Source organism: Salvelinus alpinus, chromosome 17, assembly GCF_045679555.1.
Source record: "Salvelinus alpinus chromosome 17, SLU_Salpinus.1, whole genome shotgun sequence".
Classification (NCBI taxonomy): domain Eukaryota; kingdom Metazoa; phylum Chordata; class Actinopteri; order Salmoniformes; family Salmonidae; genus Salvelinus; species Salvelinus alpinus.
This window is the reverse complement of record NC_092102.1, coordinates 3,055,299-3,077,624: the sequence shown is the minus strand read 5'-3', so window position 1 is coordinate 3,077,624 and position 22,326 is coordinate 3,055,299. Positions and strand designations below refer to the sequence as shown.

The following is a 22,326-nucleotide window of genomic DNA, read 5'->3' as shown; positions in this document are numbered from 1 at the left end:
CCCCCCTCACCCCAATACACATCAGTGTCTTTTTTAACAGACACGATTTTGGAATGGCAGTTTGTTCCATGCAAACCTGAAAACTCTTGACTAACGACATCTCTTTTTGACCAACCTAACTCTCTTATGAAAAGATATAGCACTTTACTGGTTAACTAGCCAAGGTCCTGGATTAAATCAACACAAATTAACGACCTGCACAAAGCGATTGACTTTTAAAGGCATAGATCACGTTCGCTGTAAATGCCGCAGATGTCGTCTCGAGCAGTTTAAATCACCTTTAAAAATGTCAATCCCAGTCCACAGGACATATATCTGTGTTCAATCCATTCGGATTCAATCCGATCACACTTTGTCAGCTATACACCTTTTATAGTCATTGTTCCCGCATTCACGGTAAACTCTGCATATGTCGGCTCAATCATAATTTACTTTTAAATGTCAAGCGGGCTATAACGTTGATCTACAGCTGATCGGATTGAATTCCAGCCTAACTCCTGTTTCACCTTCTCCCCCCTGAGTAATGGAAGAAGACTGCCTTCCTCAGAACATACCAACCCAGCCACTTCCAATAACAACCTGTTACAAACGTCTCCAAACAAATAGGCATAGAAGGTAGTATCAATTTGATGGAATCAATTTGCCCTGCTACAATCATGACAACTTGTGTATTATTGTCAAACAAAACAGAAATCGTTGTATAGTTGCAATGTATACACCCTTCAAACATATAGTATGGAAAGCTATCATTTAAAAATTGCTGCTACAGTTGTGGTGAAAATGATTCAAGGCAGGGAAATGTGGTTTTTGAATCAATGATCAGTTGACAAATATGAAGATTCAAATGAACCCTGAAATGCTCCATTTTGATAGAATGATAAAAAATAAACAATGACCAACAAATGCTTAAGTACAGCTTAATTAAAGCAGACAGTACTGCAGAGATCAATAAAGTGGAATGAAGGAGTGCGGAATGTGGGACAGTAGTAGCAGAGATTTAAATCTAACAAAATAGTTCCGTGTGTATTTTGCAAACATACATGTTTTAATATTCACATTTTTTATTATTTCAAAACAAAATAGAGCTCTTTCATTATATATATATTTTTAATATGAATTGCATATAACATTTTTTTCGAATTTATTTTAAATATATTTTTTTGTATCTCTAGCACCCTTGTCTTCAACTAAAGGCTTGCAGGAAAGAAAGTCATGCAGAGTAATCATGCTGGTAAACAAAGTAAAAAAAAAATGCATTTTAATTTTTTTCCTTCATTTGTTTAAATCGCAGTGTCCACCCACTCTGGCCATCCCCACATCTTTTCTCACTCATGAGTCCCTCTTTCTTGTTGGAACACAGATGCTAATGTCCAACCACCACATCACCTTTCCAAAAAAGAAATTTTCGTACATTATTCCTTTACTTTTCCCTCTTTACTTCTTGCAAAACCAGTTCCGATATAGATCTTTATAATATTAACAGACATTTGCAACTGATTTTCCAAATAGCATTTTTTTTTTCAGATGGAAAAGGATGTTCCTTCTCCATCTGAAGCCATGGATAGTTTATCAAAATATAGATTTGTTCTCTTTGTACGCATACCCACCTTTGTACTTTCCTTGGTCCATTTGTCCTCGGCTTTCCTTTATTAAATGGTCTCATTTGGAGGGCGTTCCCTATCTTGTTAGAAGCTTGACCCCTGATGCAGTCAGTGGTCATTGATTGGCAGCAAGGGAAACGAGAGAGATGGGGGCAGTATAAGCATTAGGGGTCATATTTTCCTCATTGGCAGTATATATGCATCTGGAATAATAGTAATAAGTGCATGTGTAACCGATGTGAAATGGCTAGCTAGTTAGCGGTGGTGCGCGCTAATAGCGTTTCAATCGGTGACGTCACTCGCTCTGAGACCTTGAAGTGGTTGTTCCCCTTCCTCTGCAAGGGCCGCGGCTTTTGTGGAGCGATGGGTAACGATGCTTCGAGGGTGACTGTTGGCGATGTGTGCAGAGGGTCCCTGGTTCGAGCCCAGATAGGGGCGAGGAGAGGGACGGAAGCAAGACTGTTACACATGTTTGGTGTCTTGCAAAAACCACAGTAGATAACTTATTCCACCACCGGAAACATTTTGATGGGACTTCAAAGTGTCCTTATTGTGGAGGCATCCTCTGTGCTGTAGTTAAGTTAGAACCGTATTCCTGCTGTTGGCAGGTCTCTGCATTGGACTTGAACTCAGTCAGTCTGTGCTCTACTCGTGATTGACTTGAGCTGTAGTTAGTCCATTTCTAGTGACCAATAGCAGTGTCTGTCATACATGTATGTGCATTAAGGGTTTTTGTTCAAGAAGAATGTAATTGTAATAAATAAGTCAATTCAATCTGTTTTTAAAAATACTCAGCAATTACCTCTGTTATATACATTAATGGCATTTCTTACTTGTAATTTTGCACGAAAGCAAGGCGATAGCCAACGTACCAAAGGCAGTTCAAAGCTTTGCTCTAGATATATGGAACGTTCATCCCATAACAGTATGGGCTGCTGTTACTTTATAGGCTGGTCATACAGCAAGTGAATGCACAGGACCTCCAGTATATGCCACATGGATTTTAAAGTAAGTACATGAGAGACAGTCTTGTTAATCCATTTTTTCTAGGGGGAAATACACTACATGACCAAAAGTATGTGGAACATCTCATTCCAAAATCATGGAGGTGCCCCCCCTTGTCGCTGCTTTATCAGCCTCCACTCTTCTGGGAAGGCTTTCCACTAGATGATGGAACATTGCTGTGAGGACTTGCTTCCGTTCAGCCACAAGAGCATTAGTGAGGTCGGGCACTGATGTTGGGCGATTAGGCCTGGCTCACAGTCGGCTTTCCAATTCATCCCAAAAGTGTTCAATGGGGTTGAGGTCAGGGCTCTGTGCAGGCCAGTCAAGTTCTTCCACAACGATCTCAACAAACACTTTCTGTATGGACCTTGCTTCGTGCACGGGGCCATTGTCTTGGTGAAACAGGAAATGACCTTCCCCAAACTGTTGCCACAAAGTTGGAAGCACAGAATCGTCTAGAATGTCATTGTATGCTGTAGCGTTAAGGTTTCCCCTTCACTGGAACTAAGAGGCCTAGCCCAAACCATGAAAAACAGCCCCAGACCATTATTCCTCCTTCACCAAACTTTACAGTTGGCACTATGCTTTGGGACAGGTTGAATTTCCTGGCATCCGCCAAACCCAGTCTGCCAGATGGTGAAGCATGATTCTTCACTCCAGAAAATGTGTTTCCACTGCTCCAGAGTCCAATGGCGGCAAGCTTTACACCACTCCAGCTGCGCATGGTGATCTTTGTCTTGTGTGCGGCCACTCGGCCAAGGAAACCCAATTCATGAAGCTCTCGATGAACAGTTCTTGTGCAGACATTGCTTCCAGATGGGCGGCAGGTAGCCTAGTGGTTAGAGCGTTGGGCCAGTAACCTGAAAGGTTGCTGGATTGAATCCCCGAGCTGACAAGATAAAAATCTGTTGTTCTACCCCTGAGCAAGGCAGTTAAACCACTATTCCCCGGGTGCTGAAGACGTGGATGTCGATTATGGCAGCCCCCCACACCTCTCTGATTCAGAGGGGTTGGGTTAAATGTGGAAGACATTTCAGTTGAATGCATTCAGTTGTACAACTGACTAGGTATCCCCTTTCCCAGATGCAGTTTGGAACTTGGTACTGAGCGTTTGCAGATGACTTTCACGTGCTATAAGCTTCAGCACACGTGCTATAAGCTTCAGCACTCGGCCACACAAGCTCTGTGAGCTTGTGTGGCCTACCACCGAGCTGTTGTTGCTCCTAGACGTTTCCCCCTTACAATAACAGCACTTATAGTGGACCGGTGCAGGTCTAGCAGGGCAGAAATTTGACAAACTGACTTGTTGGAAAGGTCACATCCTATTAGGTGCCACGTTGAAAGTCACAGTTTTTCAGTAAGGCCATTCTACTGTCAAAGTATATGGAGATTGCATGGCTGTGTGCTTTAATTTATACACCTGTGGCTGAAATAGCTGAATCCACTAATCGGAAGGGGTGTCCACATACTTTTGTAAATATAGTGTATGTAGTACTAATAGGTTCTCGGTTGATGCTACATCCATTTGGTATGGTCATCGACATACAGTATGTACTGTATCATAGTGTAATAAGTACATATGTTGGTGTCCTGGGATCATTGTTCCAAATTGAATGGAAATGAATAGAATACATAAAGGCTTGAATGATAACCAATCTCTAACTTCCACAAGTCATGAACTCATGAGGTGGGAGAACAGACATAACATGTCTAAATTCAGTTCTCTGTTAATTTAACCTTTAACTGGTTTAGTTGTTGTTACACGTTTCCCAAATAAACTTTTGAGGTGGAACCTGTCTTTGTCTCTCATGTACAATAGTTTCTTGTAAAGGTAAGTAACACAAGAGGAAAAAGGCATGTCAAGTTTTGATTCAGTGCGCATTTTCACATCACTCTGTTCAAACTGTTGATGGATAAGGTCATGACGATATTTTTCCCTGGCAACAAATGCTACAGTGTTAGCAGAGATGCTACATAGTCAGTTAGACCTGGTCCCTCGTGTATAGGTGAGTTACTCAGTAGATCAGCACTGCAGTCGGTTATTTGTTACTGTATGAGATGGTTGAGCGTCACAATATAACGTCTTCTGGAATGTTGCAGTAGGAGCTCTTTTCTCTGCAACGCTCATGTCAGTTATTGTGATCTGTCGGACAGTCTTCAAAAGGGTGGTCGGAGTTGCCAAGAGGGTGCTTTGGTAACAGCATAAAGATCCAACCTAATGTTCATCTTGACTACCCTCCGGTATTGCTCGTCACACCAAAGATCCGCCTTTTAACTGTCCATCTGTGTCACACGTCTTGGTAAAGTGGCTCCCTCCGATCATTTCTGATTGACTCAGTATGTCTTCTTCAGAGAAAAGGCCAATGCTAGAAACTTAACACTGCAAAGACAAGAATAAACAGCTGTTAATGTTGTACACTGAGATAAAATAGGATTACAATTAAGAAAAGTAATGCATTTGGGCAGTGGTAGTATTAGAAATTAGCATGCTATCCATGCTACAGTTTGTATTTCTGAATATAAAAGGTTAAATAAGGCATTCAACTGTTGCATCATCAACATAGTATTACAGTGCCTTGCAAAAGTATTCAGAGTCCTTAGATGTCTCCACAAATGGGATTAAAATGGATTTAATAAAATTAACATTTTGTCAATTTACACAAAATACTGTAAAAAAATGGAAGAATAAAGCCATTTATTTTAAAGGAATATTTAAAACAATGTTCTGCTTCATATTAATATCCAGCAACATCCCAAGACCAACACGTGAAAATGGTGCGTTTCTATATGTTGTAGTAAAAAAATATCTTCCTCTAAGTGTTTCCAATGACATCAACCAATTAGTAATGTCTACTCATAATTGGTTAAAATCACATGATGCACTCCTATGACATCACTGGAAACCCTCATCTTCCTCACTACAAAACATAGAAACGCTTCATTTTCACATATGTGGAGGTGGCGCTGGAGATGAACACGAAGTAGAAACATTTGGACATTTCCCCTTTAAGATGAATTTAAAAAAATGTATAACTACAATATTTGTTGCACAATTATTCAGCCCCTTCAATTAGGCAAGCTTAACCCTTGTGGTGTTCGTGGAACCCATTTTTTTTAATGACATTTTTTGATTTAACTAGGCAAGTCAGTTAAGACCAAATCATTTTTTACAATGACGGCCTACCCTGGACGACGCTGGGCCAATTGTGCACCGCCCTATGGGATTTCCCAATCACGGCCGGATGTGGCAGGCTGGATTTACAATCTTTGCTAAAATAAAAATTATACAATTAATAATTCTTTCAACCTGAGACTCATTGGCCTTGGTTCATTTTCAGTGAAGAACATGTACAAGAACACATTTTCATTGAGTGCACCCCCCTACACATCTATATTACATATGCGGTGTTTGGGTCCACTGGACCCGAGGGTAATAAATGTGTGTGTGTGTGTGTAGGTGAAAACAAGTACAAATTCAACAGAAAAAGGTTTATTGTGTGCCTTCACTCGGTCTTCCTTCTCTCTGGGCCTGCTGTTTCAACAAAGCACCAAGAACCTGCCTATCTCCCTCTTTTCTCACACTCTTTACCCATTGTAGTGTGTGAAACTACACAATGTCTTGCGGGAACCTGCACAATGTATTATAAACAATTCAGTATTTTCCGACACTCTACCCCAGCCAGGTGCAAATTGGGGGAGGGACACAACAAATAAATAGCTTTGCATTACCACAATCAGTATGGCAAAAACGAATCTCTGCTCAGAGGGCCTTAGAAATAATTTTTGCACAGAGAGAAGCTAGTGTGGAAGGAGCGTGCATATTCCACTTTGGAAGATGAAGCATTTTCAGAATCATGTCTATCAATTCGGAGTCTGACAGTGAGTTGGAAGAAGAGGATGTCATTGACCCTGAATAAAACATTAAAACCTTCAGACCAGTTGGGGGAAAAAAACACCCAACATGGCCTAATAATGCAAAAGCACTGACCAATTATGTTATGTTCAGGTGTTTCAGACAACCATTTGGTCAAAGGCATAGCAGTTCTCTTTTAGACCAAGACACAGCAGCAAATACACAAAGCTCAGGTTTCATTGATCAAACATTGGACCAAATGTTGTCAGGGAAGTAGCTAAAGGAGCCTTTTTAACATCGTTTCATAAGTCATACGTGTGCCCATTTTCTGACAAGAGTGACAAGAGCAAAGTCTAATTGACACAGAATCTGTGGTTTTAAACAGGCCATTTATCAAGATTTCCTTTAGATTCCTGACAACTTCACATGGCCAACATTCAGTAGCCACTATGTTGGCCAATCTGACGGATTACCAGGACGTGTGCTCCGGGCATGTGCTGACCAACTGGCAGGTGTCTTCACTGACATTTTCAACATGTCCCTGATTAAGTCTGTAATACTAACATGCTTCAAGCAGACCACCATAGTCCCTGTGCCCAAGAACACAAAGGCAACCTGCCTAAATGACTACAGACCCGTAGCACTCACGTCCGTAGCCATGAAGTGCTTTGAAAGGCTGGTAATGGCTCACATCAACACCATTACCCCAGAAACCCTAGACCCACTCCAATTTGCATACTGCCCAAACAGATCCACAGATGATGCCATCTCTATTGCACCACACTGCCCTTTCCCACCTGGACAAAAGGAACACCTGTGTGAGAATGCTATTCATTGACTACAGCTCAGCGTTCAACACCATAGTACCCTCAAAGCTCATCACGAAGCTCAGGAACCTGGGACTAAACACCTCCCTCTGCAACTGGATCCTGGACTTCCTGCCCCCAGGTGGTGAGGGTAGGTAGCAACACATCTGCCACGCTGATCCTCAACACTGGAGCTCCCCAGGGGTGCGTGCTCAGTCCCCTCCTGTACTCCCTGTTCACCCACGACTGCATGGCCAGGCACGACTCTAACACCATCATTAAGTTTCCGGGTGGCGCATTGGTCTAGGGCACTGCATCGCAGTGCTAGCTGCGCCACCAGAGTCTCTGGGTTCGCGCCCAGGCTGGGCTGGGTTCGCGCCCAGGCTCTGTTGCAGCCGGGAGATCCGTGGGGCGACGCACAATTGGCATAGCGTCGTCCGGGTTAGGGAGGGTTTGGCCGGTAGGGATATCCTTGTCTCAGTATGTAAAAAAAAAAAAAAAAAAAAAAAAAATGTTATAAAATGTATGCACTCTACTGTAAGTCGCTCTGGATAAGAGCGTCTGCTAAATGACTAAAATGTAAATGTAAAATGTAAATGTAAAGTTTGCAGATGACACAACAGTGGTAGGCCTGATCACCGACAACGACGAGACAGCCTATAGGGAGGAGGTCAGAGGCCTGGCCGGGTGGTGCCAGAATAACAACCTATCCCTCAACGTAACCAAGACTAAGGAGATGATTGTGGACTACATGAAAAGGAGCACCGAGCACGCCCCCATTCTCATCAACCGGGCTGTAGTGGAGCAGGTTGAGAGCTTCAAATTCCTTGGTGTCCACATCAACAACAAACTAGAATGGTCCAAACACACCAAGACAGTCGTGAAGAGGGCACGACAAAGCCTATTACCCCTCAGGAAACTAAAAAGATTTGGCATGGGTCCTGAGATCCTCAAAAGGTTTTACAGCTGCAACATTGAAGGCATCCTGACCGGTTGCATCACTGCCTGGTACGGCAATTGCTTGGCCTCCGACCGCAAGGCACTTCAGAGGGTAGTGCGTACGGCCCAGTACATCACTGGGGCAAAGCTGCCTGCCATCCAGGACCTCTACACCAGGCGGTGTCAGAGGAAGGCCCTAAAAATTGTCAAAGACCCCAGCCACCCCAGTCATAGACTGTTCTCTCTACTACCCCATGGCAAGCGGTACCGGAGTGCCAAGTCTAAAACAAAAAGGCTTCTCAACAGTTTTTACCCCCAAGCCATAAGACTCCTGAACAGGTAACTAAATGGTTACCCGGACTATTTGCATTGTGTGCCCCCCTAACCCCTCTTTTACGCTCCCGCTACTCTCTGTTTATCTTATATGCATAGTCACTTTAACTATACATTCATGTACATACTACCTCAATTGGAGCGACCAACCAGTGCTCCAGCACATTGGCTAACTGGGCTATCTGCATTGTATCCCACCACCCGCCAACCCCTCTTTTTACTCTACTGCTACTCTCTGTGCATCATACATGCATAGTTACTTTAACCATACCTACATGTACAGTGGGGCAAAAAAGTATTTAGTCAGCCACCAATTGTGCAAGTTCTCCCACTTAAAAAGATGAGAGAGGCCTGTAATTTTCATCATAGGTACACTTCAACTATGACAGACAAAATGAGAAAAAAAATTCCAGAAAATCACATTGTAGGATATTTAATGAATTTATTTGCAAATTATGGTGGAAAATAAGTATTTGGTCACCTACAAACAAGCAAGATTTCTGGCTCTCACAGACCTCTTTAAGAGGCTCCTCTGTCCTCCACTCGTTACCTGTATTAATGGCACCTGTTTGAATTTGTTATCAGTATAAAAGACACCTGTCCACAACCTCAAACAGTCACACTCCAAACTCCACTATGGCCAAGACCAAAGAGCTGTCAAAGGACACCAGAAACAAAATTGTAGATCTTCACCAGGCTGGGAAGTGTCATGTTTTGTCTTTGATCATCATATCTTGTCCCTGTGCTTCCCTCTGCTGGTCTTATTAGGTTCTTTCCCTCTTTCTATCCCTCTCTCTCCTCCTCCCTCTCTCCCTCTCCCGCTCTCTCTCTCTATCGTTCCGTTCCTGCTCCCAGCTGTTTCTCATTCTCCTAACGACCTCATTTACTCTTTCACACCTGTCCCCTATTTTGCCCTCTGATTAGAGTCCCTATTTCCCCCTCTGTTTTCCGCTTCTGTCCTTGTCGGATTCTTGTTTGATGTTTGCTGTTCTGTGTCCTTGTTCCGCCCTGTCGTGTTTTTGCCTTCTTCAGATGCTGCGTGTGAGCAGGTGTCTATGTCAGCTACGGCCTGTGCCTTCCTGAAGCGACCTGCAGTCTGTGGTCGCGTCTCCAGTCATTCCTCTCTACTAACGAGAGGATTTCAGTTTCCTGTTTTGGATTTTCCTTTGTTAATATCCAGGAGTATCATTGTTTGCTTATGACTGGAATAAAGACTCTGTTTCTATTACGTCGCTTTTGGGTCCTCATTCACCAGCATAACAGAAGAATCCGACCAAGATGGACCCAGCGACTACGGATTCTCTCAACACTGCCGTCAAGTTCCAGGGAGCAATGCTCGGCAGACACGAGCAGGAATTGTCTGCTGCTCGTCATGCCGTTGAGACCCTGGCCGCTCAGGTGTCCGACCTGTCAGGACAGTTTCAGAGTCTTCGTCTCGTGCCACCAGCTACTTCCTGGTCTTCCGAGTCTCCGGAACCTAGGGTTAATAACCCACCATGTTACTCTGGGCAGCCCACTGAGTGTCGCTCCTTTCTCACCCAGTGTGATATTGTGTTCTCTCTCCAGCCCAACACATACTCAAGAGAGAGAGCTCGGATCGCTTACGTCATATCACTCCTTACTGGTCGGGCTCGGGAGTGGGGCACAGCTATCTGGGAGGCAAGGGCTGAGTGTTCTAACGTTTATCAGAACTTTAAAGAGGAGATGATACGGGTTTTTGATCGTTCAGTTTTTGGGAAGGAGGCTTCCAGGGCCCTGGCTTCCCTATGTCAAGGTGATCGATCCATAACGGATTACTCTATAGAGTTTCGCACTCTGGCTGCATCCAGTGACTGGAACGAGCCGGCGTTGCTCGCTCGTTTTCTGGAGGGACTCCACGCTGAGGTTAAGGATGAGATTCTCTCCCGGGAGGTTCCTTCCAGCGTGGACTCTTTGATTGCACTCGCCATCCGCATAGAACGACGGGTAGATCTTCGTCACCGAGCTCGTGAAAGAGAGCTCGCGTTAACGGTGTTTCCCCTCTCCGCATCTCAACCATCTCCTTCCACCGGCTCAGAGACTGAGCCCATGCAGCTGGGAGGTATTCGCATCTCGACTAGGGAGAGGGAACGGAGAATCACCAACCGCCTTTGCCTCTATTGCGGTTCTGCTGGACATTTTGTCATGTCATGTCCCGTAAAGGGCCAGAGCTCATCAGTAAGCGGAGGGCTACTGGTGAGCGCTACTACTCAGGTCTCTCCATCAAGATCCTGTACTACCTTGTCGGTCCATCTACGCTGGACCGGTTCGGCTGCTTCCTGCAGTGCCTTGATAGACTCTGGGGCTGAGGGTTGTTTTATGGACGAAGCATGGGCTCGGAAACATGACATTCCTCTCAGACAGTTAGGGAAGTCCACGCCCATGTTCGCCTTAGATGGTAGTCTTCTCCCCAGTATCAGATGTGAGACACTACCTTTAACCCTCACAGTATCTGGTAACCACAGTGAGACCATTTCCTTTTTGATTTTTCGTTCACCTTTTACACCTGTTGTTTTGGGTCATCCCTGGCTAGTATGTCATAATCCTTCTATTAATTGGTCTAGTAATTCTATCCTATCCTGGAACGTTTCTTGTCATGTGAAGTGTTTAATGTCTGCTATCCCTCCTGTTTCTTCTGTCCCCTCTACTCAGGAGGAACCTGGTGATTTGACAGGAGTGCCGGAGGAATATCATGATCTGCGCACGGTCTTCAGTCGGTCCAGAGCCAGCTCCCTTCCTCCTCACCGGTCGTATGATTGTTGTATTGATCTCCTTCCGGGGACCACTCCCCCTCGGGGTAGACTATACTCTCTGTCGGCTCCCGAACGTAAGGCTCTCGAGGATTATCTGTCTGTTTCTCTCGACGCCGGTACCGTGGTGCCTTCTTCCTCTCCCGCCGGAGCGGGGTTTTTCTTTGTTAAGAAGAAGGACGGTACTCTGCGCCCCTGCGTGGATTATCGAGGGCTGAATGACATAACGGTTAAGAATCGTTATCCGCTTCCCCTTATGTCGTCAGCCTTCGAGATTCTGCAGGGAGCCAGGTTTTTTACTAAGTTGGACCTTCGTAACGCTTACCATCTCGTACGCATCAGAGAGGGGGACGAGTGGAAAACGGCGTTTAACACTCCGTTAGGGCATTTTGAATACCGGGTTCTGCCGTTCGGTCTCGCTAATGCTCCAGCTGTCTTTCAGGCATTAGTTAATGATGTACTGAGAGACATGCTGAACATCTTTGTTTTCGTTTACCTTGACGATATCCTGATTTTTTCACCGTCACTCGAGATTCATGTTCAGCACGTTCGACGTGTACTCCAGCGCCTTTTAGAGAATTGTCTCTACGTGAAGGCTGAGAAGTGCGCCTTTCATGTCTCCTCTGTCACATTTCTCGGTTCTGTTATTTCCGCTGAAGGCATTCAGATGGATCCCGCTAAGGTCCAGGCTGTCAGCGATTGGCCCGTTCCTAAGTCACGTGTCGAGTTGCAGCGCTTTCTCGGTTTCGCTAATTTCTATCGGCGTTTCATTCGTAATTTCGGTCAAGTGGCTGCCCCTCTCACAGCTCTGACTTCTGTCAAGACTTGCTTTAAGTGGTCCGGTTCCGCCCAGGGAGCTTTTGATCTCCTCAAGAAGCGTTTTACATCCGCCCCTATCCTTGTTACTCCTGACGTCACTAAACAATTCATTGTCGAGGTTGACGCTTCAGAGGTGGGCGTGGGAGCCATTCTGTCCCAGCGCTTCCAGTCTGACGATAAGGTCCATCCTTGCGCTTACTTTTCTCATCGCCTGTCGCCATCGGAACGCAACTATGATGTGGGTAACCGCGAACTGCTCGCCATCCGCTTAGCCATAGGCGAATGGCGACAGTGGTTGGAGGGGGCGACCGTCCCTTTTGTCGTTTGGACTGACCATAAGAACCTTGAGTACATCCGTTCTGCCAAACGACTTAATGCACGTCAAGCTCGTTGGGCGTTGTTTTTCGCTCGTTTCGAGTTCGTGATTTCCTATCGCCCGGGAAATAAGAACACCAAGCCTGATGCCTTATCCCGTCTCTTTAGTTCTTCTGTGGCTTCTACCGACCCCGAGGGGATTCTCCCTGAAGGGCGTGTTGTCGGGTTGACTGTCTGGGGAATTGAGAGACAGGTAAAGCAAGCACTCACTCACACTGCGTCGCCGCGCGCTTGTCCTAGTAACCTTCTGTTCGTTCCTGTCTCTACTCGTCTGGCTGTTCTTCAGTGGGCTCATTCTGCCAAGTTAGCTGGCCACCCCGGCGTTCGGGGTACGCTTGCTTCTATTCGCCAGCGGTTTTGGTGGCCTACTCAGGAGCGGGACACGCGCCGTTTCGTGGCTGCTTGTTCGGACTGCGCGCAGACTAAGTCAGGTAACTCTCCTCCTGCCGGTCGTCTCAGACCGCTTCCCATTCCTTCTCGACCTTGGTCTCACATCGCCTTAGACTTTATTACCGGTCTGCCTTCGTCTGCGGGGAAGACTGTGATTCTTACGGTTATCGATAGGTTCTCTAAGGCGGCACATTTCATTCCCCTCGCTAAGCTTCCTTCCGCTAAGGAGACGGCACAAATCATCATTGAGAATGTGTTCAGAATTCATGGTCTCCCGTTAGACGCCGTTTCAGACAGAGGCCCGCAATTCACGTCACAGTTTTGGAGGGAGTTCTGTCGTTTGATTGGTGCTTCCGTCAGTCTCTCTTCCGGGTTTCATCCCCAGTCTAACGGTCAAGCAGAAAGGGCCAATCAGTCGATTGGTCGCATATTACGCAGCCTTTCGTTTCGAAACCCTGCGTCTTGGGCAGAACAGCTCCCCTGGGCTGAGTACGCTCACAACTCGCTTCCTTCGTCTGCTACCGGGCTATCTCCATTTCAGAGTAGTCTTGGGTACCAGCCTCCTCTGTTCTCGTCCCAGCTCGCCGAGTCCAGCGTTCCCTCCGCTCAGGCTTTTGTCCAACGTTGTGAGCGCACCTGGAGGAGGGTCAGGTCTGCACTTTGCCGTTACAGGGCGCAGACTGTGAGAGCCGCCAAAATTACGTAGGATTAAGAGTCCTAGGTATTGTCGCGGCCAGAGAGTGTGGCTTTCCACTCGTAACCTTCCCCTTACGACAGCTTCTCGCAAGTTGACTCCGCGGTTCATTGGTCCGTTCCGTGTCTCTCAGGTCGTCAATCCTGTCGCTGTGCGACTGCTTCTTCCGCGACATCTTCGTCGCGTCCACCCTGTCTTCCATGTCTCTTGTGTCAAGCCTTTTCTTCGCGCCCCCGTTCGTCTTCCCTCCCCCCCCCCCGTCCTTGTCGAGGGCGCACCTATTTACAAGGTACGGAAGATCATGGACATGCGTTCTCGGGGACGTGGTCACCAGTACTTAGTGGATTGGGAGGGTTACGGTCCTGAGGAGAGGAGTTGGGTTCCATCTCGGGACGTGCTGGACCGTTCGTTGATTGATGATTTCCTTCGTTGCCGCCAGGGTTCCTCCTCGAGTGCGCCAGGAGGCGCTCGGTGAGTGGGGGGGTACTGTCATGTTTTGTCTTTGATCATCATGTCGGGTCCCTGTGCTTCCCTCTGCTGGTCTTATTAGGTTCTTTCCCTCTTTCTATCCCTCTCTCTCCTCCTCCCTCTCTCCCTCTCCCGCTCTCTCTCTCTATCGTTCCGTTCCTGCTCCCAGCTGTTTCTCATTCTCCTAACGACCTCATTTACTCTTTCACACCTGTCCCCTATTTTGCCCTCTGATTAGAGTCCCTATTTCTCCCTCTGTTTTCCGCTTCTGTCCTTGTCGGATTCTTGTTTGATGTTTGCTGTTCTGTGTCCTTGTTCCGCCCTGTCGTGTTTTTGCCTTCTTCAGATGCTGCGTGTGAGCAGGTGTCTATGTCAGCTACGGCCTGTGCCTTCCTGAAGCGACCTGCAGTCTGTGGTCGCGTCTCCAGTCATTCCTCTCTACTAACGAGAGGATTTCAGTTTCCTGTTTTGGATTTTCCTTTGTTAATATCCAGGAGTATCATTGTTTGCTTATGACTGGAATAAAGACTCTGTTTCTATTACGTCGCTTTTGGGTCCTCATTCACCAGCATAACAGGAAGACTGAATCTGCAATAGGTAAGCAGCTTGGTTTGAAGAAAACAACTGTGGGAGCAATTATTAGGAAATGGAAGACATACAAGACCACTGATAATCTCCCTCGATCTGGGGCTCCACGCAAGATCTCACCCCGTGGGGGAACCACTCGGGGGGACCTAGTGAATGACCTGCAGAGAGCTGGGACCAAAGTAACAAAGCCTACCATCAGTAACACACTACGCCGCCAGGGACTCAAATCATGCAGTGCCAGACGTGTCCCCCTGCTTAAGCCAGTACATGTCCAGGCCCGTCTGAAGTTTGCTAGAGAGCATTTGGATGATCCAGAAGAAGATTGGGAGAATGGCCAGGCACGACTCTAGGCACGACTAGGCATGGTCAGATGAAACCAAAATATAACTTTTTGGTAAAAACTCAACTCGTCGTGTTTGGAGGACAAAGGATGCTGAGTTGCATCCAAAGAACACCATACCTACTGTGAAGCATGGGGGTGGAAACATCATGCTTTGGGGCTGTTTTTCTGCAAAGGGACCAGGACGACTGATCCGTGTAAAGGAAAGAATGAATGGGACCATGTATCGTGAGATTTTGAGTGAAAACCTCCTTCCATCAGCAAGGGCATTGAAGATGAAACGTGGCTGGGTCTTTCAGCATGACAATGATCCCAAACACACCGCCCGGGCAACGAAGGAGTGGCTTCGTAAGAAGCATTTCAAGGTCCTGGAGTGGCCTAGCCAGTCTCCAGATCTCAACCCCATAGAAAATCTTTGGAGGGAGTTGAAAGTCCATGTTGCCCAGCAACAGCCCCAAAACATCACTGCTCTAGAGGAGATCTGCATGGAGGAATGGGCCAAAATACCAGCAACAGTGTGTGAAAACCTTGTGAAGACTTACAGAAAACGTTTGACCTCTGTCATTGCCAACAAAGGGTATATAACAAAGTATTGAGATAAACTTTTGTTGTTGACCAAATACTTATTTTTCACCATAATTTGCAAATAAATTCATAAAAAATCCTACAATGTGATTTTCTGGATAATTCTTTCTCATTTTGTCTGTCATATATAGCCTTGCTACTCTTATTTTCAAATGTCTTTTTACTGTTGTTGTATTTCTTTACTTACCTACACACACACCTTTCTTCGCACCATTGGTTAGAGCCTGTAAGTAAGCATTTCACTGTAATAATACCGGTTGTATTCGGCGCACGTGACAAATAAACTTTGATTTGATAGTGTTCAGACCCATTCCTTTTTAGACTTATTCAAAAATTAATTATTTTCCCTCACCAATCTAGACACAATACCCCATGACAGAGTTTTAATTTTTAATTTTTACAAATTGCTAAAATAAAATCAACTTAAATACCTTATTTACAGTATTCAGAACCTTTGCTATGAGACTCAAAATTGAGCTCAGGTGCATCCGGTTTCCTTTGATTTTCCTTGAGCTGTTTCTACAATTTGATTGGAGTACACCAGTGGTAAATTCAATTGATTGGACATGATCTGGAAATGCACACCTGTCTATATAAGGTCCCACAGTTGACAGTGCATGTCAGAGCGTCATACCCAAGAAGACTCGAGCAGTAATCCCTGCCCAAGGTGCTTCAACAAAGTTCTGAGTAAATGGTCTCAATACTTATGCAAATGAGATTCTAAAAATAAAAAACTGTTTTTGCTTTGCCATTTTGTGGTATTGTGTGTAGTTTGATGAGAAAAGAAAAATGATTTAATCAATTTTAGAATAAGGCTGTAACATAACAAAATGTTGAAAAAGTCAAGGGGTCTAAATACTTTCCGAATGCACTGTATACTTGGGATTGTCTCCTACTGCTAGGCGGAAAACATCTAGCATGCAGTCTATAGTATTCTCTCTGGTATGCAATCTGGTTTCCTCTCAGGTTATGGATGTGTCATTGCAACCTTAAAGGTCCTCAATGATGTCACCATTGCCCTTGATTCTAAGCATTGTTGTGCTGATATTTTTATTGACTTGGCCAAAGCTTTTGATACGGTAGACCATTCCATTCTTGTGGGCCGGCTAAGCAGTATTGGTGTCTGAGGGGTCTTTGGCCTGGTTTGCTAACTACCCCTATCAAAGAGTGCAGTGTATAAAGTCAGAACATCTGCTGTCTCAGCCACTGCCTGTCACCAAGGGCGTACCCTAAGACTCTATCCTAAGCCCCACGTTCTTCTCAATTTACATCAACAACATAGCTCAGGCAGTAGGAAGCTCTCTCATCCATTTATATGCAGATGATACAGTCATATACTCAGCTGGCCCCTCCCTGGATTTTGTGGTAAATGCTCTACAATAAAGCTTTCTTAGTGTCCAACAAGCTTTCTCTACCCTTAACCTTGTTCTGAACACCTCCAAAACAAAGATCTTGTGGTTTAATAAGAAGAAAGCCCCTCTCCCGCACAGGTGTGATTACTACCTCTGAGGGTTTAGAGCTTGAGGTAGTCACCTCATACAAGTACTTAGGAGTATGTGTCAGGACCCGGTGCGAGAAACAGTCACTAATAATCGTCAGAACCCAGAAGATGAGGCAGACACAGCAGTACTAGAGATGGTGGTTTAATTAAAAGAACAAAATCTTCAGGCAAAGAAACTAAATCCACAATGTCCAAAAATAAAGCCAAGAGGCACAAAATGGAAATCCTCCAAAATACAAAATAAACTCCACAAAGTGGTAAAAACAGCAGGGAAAAACAAACCTCAAAAGACTACTCAAATAATACACAAGAACTAAACCAGAGAACCTCTGGAAAATCCAACAAGAGAAATATCTATATAAAACAAGGCTTGGGCTGGGGCTGGGTGCTAACTTACAAACACTGAGCAAGGAACTGAGGAACACACAGGGTTTAAATACTAACAAGGGAATGACCTACAGATGCAAACAATAATTAGAGCAAGAAAAACAAAAAGGTACAAAAAAGGTGCAATGGGGACATCTAGTGACCAAAACCCGAACAGTCTTGGCCAAAACCTGACAGAATCCCCCTCCTAGGAACGGCTCCTGACGTTCCTACCAGCCTTCTCAGGGTGGAGGGTCCTGAACTGACGAATGAGGTCAGGGTCCAGTATGTCCTTGGCAGGAACCCAGGAGCGCTCCTCGGGACCGTAGCCTTCCCAGTCCACCAGATACTGCCAGGACCGCTGCACCCGGCGGGAATCCAGTATCCGGTGGACGGTATAAGCCGACTGGCCACCGATGACACGGGGCGGAGGGGGAGGTCTGCCTGCCGGGATAAGGGGAGAAAAAACAACAGGTTTTAATAAAGAAATGTGAAATGTTGGATTGATCTTAAGGGATCTGGGTAAGTGCAGGCGAAAAGTAACGGGATTGACTCTCCTGGCAATCTTAAAGGGACCGATGAACCTCTGGGACAGCTTGCGAGACTCCACCCGTAGTGGTAAGTTCTTAGTTGAGAGCCATACTCTCTGGCCGGGGTACAGGGTAGGACCGGGACGGCGACGTCTGTTGGCTTGTCGTTGGTACTGCTGAGAGGAACGCAGAAGATTAAGACGTGCCTTCTTCCACGTAAGCCGACAGCGTCTGATGAACCTCGAGGCTGAAGGCACTCTGACTTCTGCCTCCTGGTCCGGGAACAATAGAGGCGCATAGCCAAACTGACACTCATGCGGGGATATACCAGTGGAGGAGGAGCACAAGGTGTTGTGCGCGTACTCGGCCCAAACAATGAAGGATGACCATGTGGACGGGTTGTTGGAAACCATGCATCTGAGGGTGGTTTCCAGCTCCTGATTCATCCTCTCAGTTTGGCCATTGGACTCCGGATGGTACCCTGAAGATAAACTGGCCGTGGCCCCTATGAGTTGGCAGAAGGCCTTCCAAAACCTTGAGGCGAACTGGGGACCTCTGTCGGAAACCATATCTTGCGGAATCCCAAAGACTCGGAACACATGGTTAATCACCAACTCAGCTGTTTCCTTGGCAGAAGGTAATTTGGTCAAGGGAACAAACCTGGCCGCCTTAGAAAACCTGTCGATGATGACTAGGATCGTAGTATTACCATGGGACGGAGGAAGGCCAGTAATAAAGTCCAACGAGATATGGGACCAGGGTCGGTGGGGAATAGATAGAGGGTGAAGGAGTCCTTGAGGGCGGAGGTGAGAGGATTTGCCCTGGCAGCACACGGAACAGGCCTTGACGAAAGTGGCAACGTCTTCTTTTATGGTGGGCCACCAGAACTTACGCTGGATGAACTCCAAGGTGCGACCTACGCCCGGGTGACAGGTGAGGCGAGAGGAGTGCCCCCACAGAAGGACTTGGGACCTTGCTGCCTTGGGAACAAACAACCGATTAGCAGGACCTCCTCCAGGGCCCGGTTCGATGGCTTGAGCTTGTTTCACGGTATCCTCCACTTGCCACGAGATCGGAGCCACGATCTTAGCGGCCGGAAGGACAGTCATGTCAGTATCTTCTCGAATGGCAGGAGAGTAGATTCGTGACAAGGCGTCCGGTTTGAGATTCTTCGACCCGGGTCTATAGGTGAGGATAAACTGAAATCGGCTGAAGAAAAGAGACCATCGAGCTTGTCTGGAGTTCAACCGCTTCGCCTGCTGGATATACTCCAGATTTTTGTGGTCCGTAAGCACTTGAAACGGTTGAGAAGCCCCCTCGAGCCAGTGTCTCCATTCCTTCAATGCCATCTTAACCGCTAGGAGTTCACGATCCCCCACATCATAATTCCTCTCGGCCGGGGTAAGCCGGTGAGAGAAGAAGGCGCAAGGATGAAGCTTCTTGTCTTCACCCCTCTGAGACAGGACAGCTCCAACCCCAACCTCTGATGCGTCTACCTCCACCACAAAAGGTTCATCCGCCGTTGGTAGTGTCAGGATGGGAGCAGAGAGGATGCGCTGCTTGAGTCCTTGGAAGGCCGTCTCAGCTTCTCTTCCCCACAGAAACCTTGTGTTGCCACCCTTGGTTACAGCTGAGAGAGGGGCTGCCACCGAGCTGAAGTTCTTGATGAACTTGCGGTAAAAGTTGGTGAAGCCCAGGAAACGCTGAACTTCCTTAACGGACTTGGGGGTGGGCCAATCCGCTACCGCCCCTACCTTCTTGGGGTCCATCTGGACTCGACCGGGTTCCACTATAAATCCCAGGAATTGTACTCGAGAGGAATGGAATTCACACTTTTCCGGCTTAACGTACAAATGGCTGTCTAGGAGGCGTTTGAGCACTTGTCTGACATGCTTAGTGTGTTCTTGAAGGGAGCTCGAAAAGATGAGGATGTCATCCAAGTAAACAAACACAAAGATGTTAAGCATATCCCTAAGCACATCGTTTATGAGCGCTTGGAACACAGCCGGAGCGTTGGTCAGGCCGAAGGGCATCACCGAGTATTCGTAGTGACCAGTAGGCGTGTTGAAAGCGGTCTTCCACTCGTCCCCGGGTTTGATCCGCACAAGATGGTATGCGTTCCGCAGGTCAAGCTTAGTGAAGACAACTGCTTCCTGGAGCAGCTCAAAGGCTGTGGCCATAAGGGGTAGCGGGTAGCGGTTACGGACGGTTATGGCATTGAGTCCCCGGTAGTCGATGCAAGGTCGTAATCCACCGTCTTTCTTGGCCACAAAGAAAAACCCTGCTCCCGCCGGCGAGGTAGATGGACGCATGAGGCCTGCTGCCAGAGCGTCCTTGATGTAGGTATCCATAGCAGCTCGTTCGGGAGGAGAAAGGGAAAAGATCCGACCCCTGGGAGGGCAGGTCCCCGCAACAGGTCGATGGTGCAATCGTAAGGTCTATGGGGTGGTAGTTTGGTGGCCCTCTGTTTGCTAAATACCAGTTTGAGGTCATGGTAACACTCGGGAACTCGGGACAGGTCGATGGATTCTAGAGACTCGGAAGGGGAACTCTGGGAACTCGGGAAGATACAAGTGGCTTGGCACGTAGGACCCCACTGCTTGATAGTGCCCACAGACCAGTCGATGTGAGGGTTATGGCTGTGAAGCCAGGGATAACCAAGGACGAGAGGGAACTCGGAACAGGAGATCAGATGAAAGTTCATCACTTCCTGGTGTTGGGAAACTGAAAGTCGCAAGGGGGTAGTGGCACGAGTGACAAGTCCAGATCCCAAAGGGCTTCTATCCAAAGTAGTAACCCTTATGGGGTCACTTAGAGGTTCAGAAGGAACGCCATTCTCCTTCGCCCAGACCCCATCCATGAAGTTACCTGCGGCTCCAGAGTCTACCAAGGCTTGAAGAGAAAACTCGTGGTCGTCCCAGGAAAGGGTAACTGGAATGAGCAGGCGGGAGTTGGATGGATGGGAGGAGGTTATGTTTCCCGTTACAGTCCTCCCAGGCCTGCACGGGAGAGTGCGTTTCCCTGGAGCCCGGGACACGTGGAGCGGAAATGGCCCGGTTTGCCGCAATATAGACAGCATCGCTCCCTCATCCGGCGGTCTCTCTCAGCCTGGGAGATGCGTCCAACCTGCATGGGTTCTGGTGGAGCCAGCGAGGATAAAGGTGGAGACTCGGAGCTGGAACCGATAGGAGCTAGGGTGAGCGGTCTACGGTTGAGTTCTCTCTCTCTCAGACGCTGGTCTATGCGTGAAGCCAACTTGATAAGGGACTCGAGGTTGTCCGGTGGTTCCCGAGTGGCCAGTTCATCTTGGATGGTGTCAGAAAGACCCTTCAAAAAACACACTGTGAGCGCCTCGTCGTTCCAGCCACTTGCTGCTGCCACAGTGCGGAACTGGATGGCATAGTCCGTCACGCTGCGCCGACCTTGGCGGAGAGTCAGGAGCTGTTTGGCTGAGTCAGGGCCGTTGGTAGGACCTTGAAACACTCGCTTGAATTCTTCAGCAAAGGTAGAGTAGCTGGCACAGCAGGGACTTTGGGCATCCCACACAGCAGTAGCCCAGGCTAGGGCTTTTTCCGACAGCAGGGTGATGATATATGCTATCTTGGACCGGTCGGTGGGAAACGACGATGGTTGCAGCTCAAAGGAGAGAGAACATTGGGTGAAAAACCCCTTACAAACACTCGGATCCCCTGAGAACCGTTGGGGAGGCGGCAGACGAGGTTCAGCCAGGGGGTTAACTGCCAGGGGCACTTGAATCGGATGAACTGGAGCAGAAGCGGTTGCCGGGGAAAGTCGATCCGAAATCTGCTTTATGGAAGTCAGCATCTCTGACAGAAGTTGAGAATGTCTAGCCATTAAGGCCTCTTGCTGAACCAGAGCAGCTTCGTGGCGTTGGACAGTCCCCTCGTGGTGGGACAGCATGGAAAAAAGATCCTGGGTACTGGCTGCCTCTGGGTTCATTATAATGGCTCAGTGTTTCTGTCAGGACCCGGTGCGAGAAACAGTCACTAATAATCGTCAGAACCCAGAAGATGAGGCAGACACAGCAGTACTAGAGATGGTGGTTTAATTAAAGAACAAAATCTTCAGGCAAAGAAACTAAATCCACAATGTCCAAAAATAAAGCCAAGAGGCACAAAATGGAAATCCTCCAAAATACAAAATAAACTCCACAAAGTGGTAAAAACAGCAGGGAAAAACAAACCTCAAAAGACTACTCAAATAATACACAAGAACTAAACCAGAGAACCTCTGGAAAATCCAACAAGAGAAATATCTATATAAAACAAGGCTTGGGCTGGGGCTGGGTGCTAACTTACAAACACTGAGCAAGGAACTGAGGAACACACAGGGTTTAAATACTAA

The 22,326-nt window shown here is 46.9% G+C and overlaps 1 protein-coding gene across 1 annotated transcript in view; it reads right to left on the bottom strand.

Annotated features, from left to right (window-relative positions):
* Nucleotides 1-1,024: 1,024 nt before the first annotated feature.
* Nucleotides 1,025-22,326, bottom strand: part of LOC139541964 (voltage-gated potassium channel KCNC1-like) — a 49,575-nt gene continuing 28,273 nt past the window's right edge. The window contains exon 4 of the mRNA XM_071346902.1: nucleotides 1,025-4,986. Coding sequence (XP_071203003.1) covers nucleotides 4,973-4,986 — 14 coding nt within the window. The 3' untranslated portion in view covers nucleotides 1,025-4,972. The remainder of the gene's footprint in view (nucleotides 4,987-22,326) is intronic.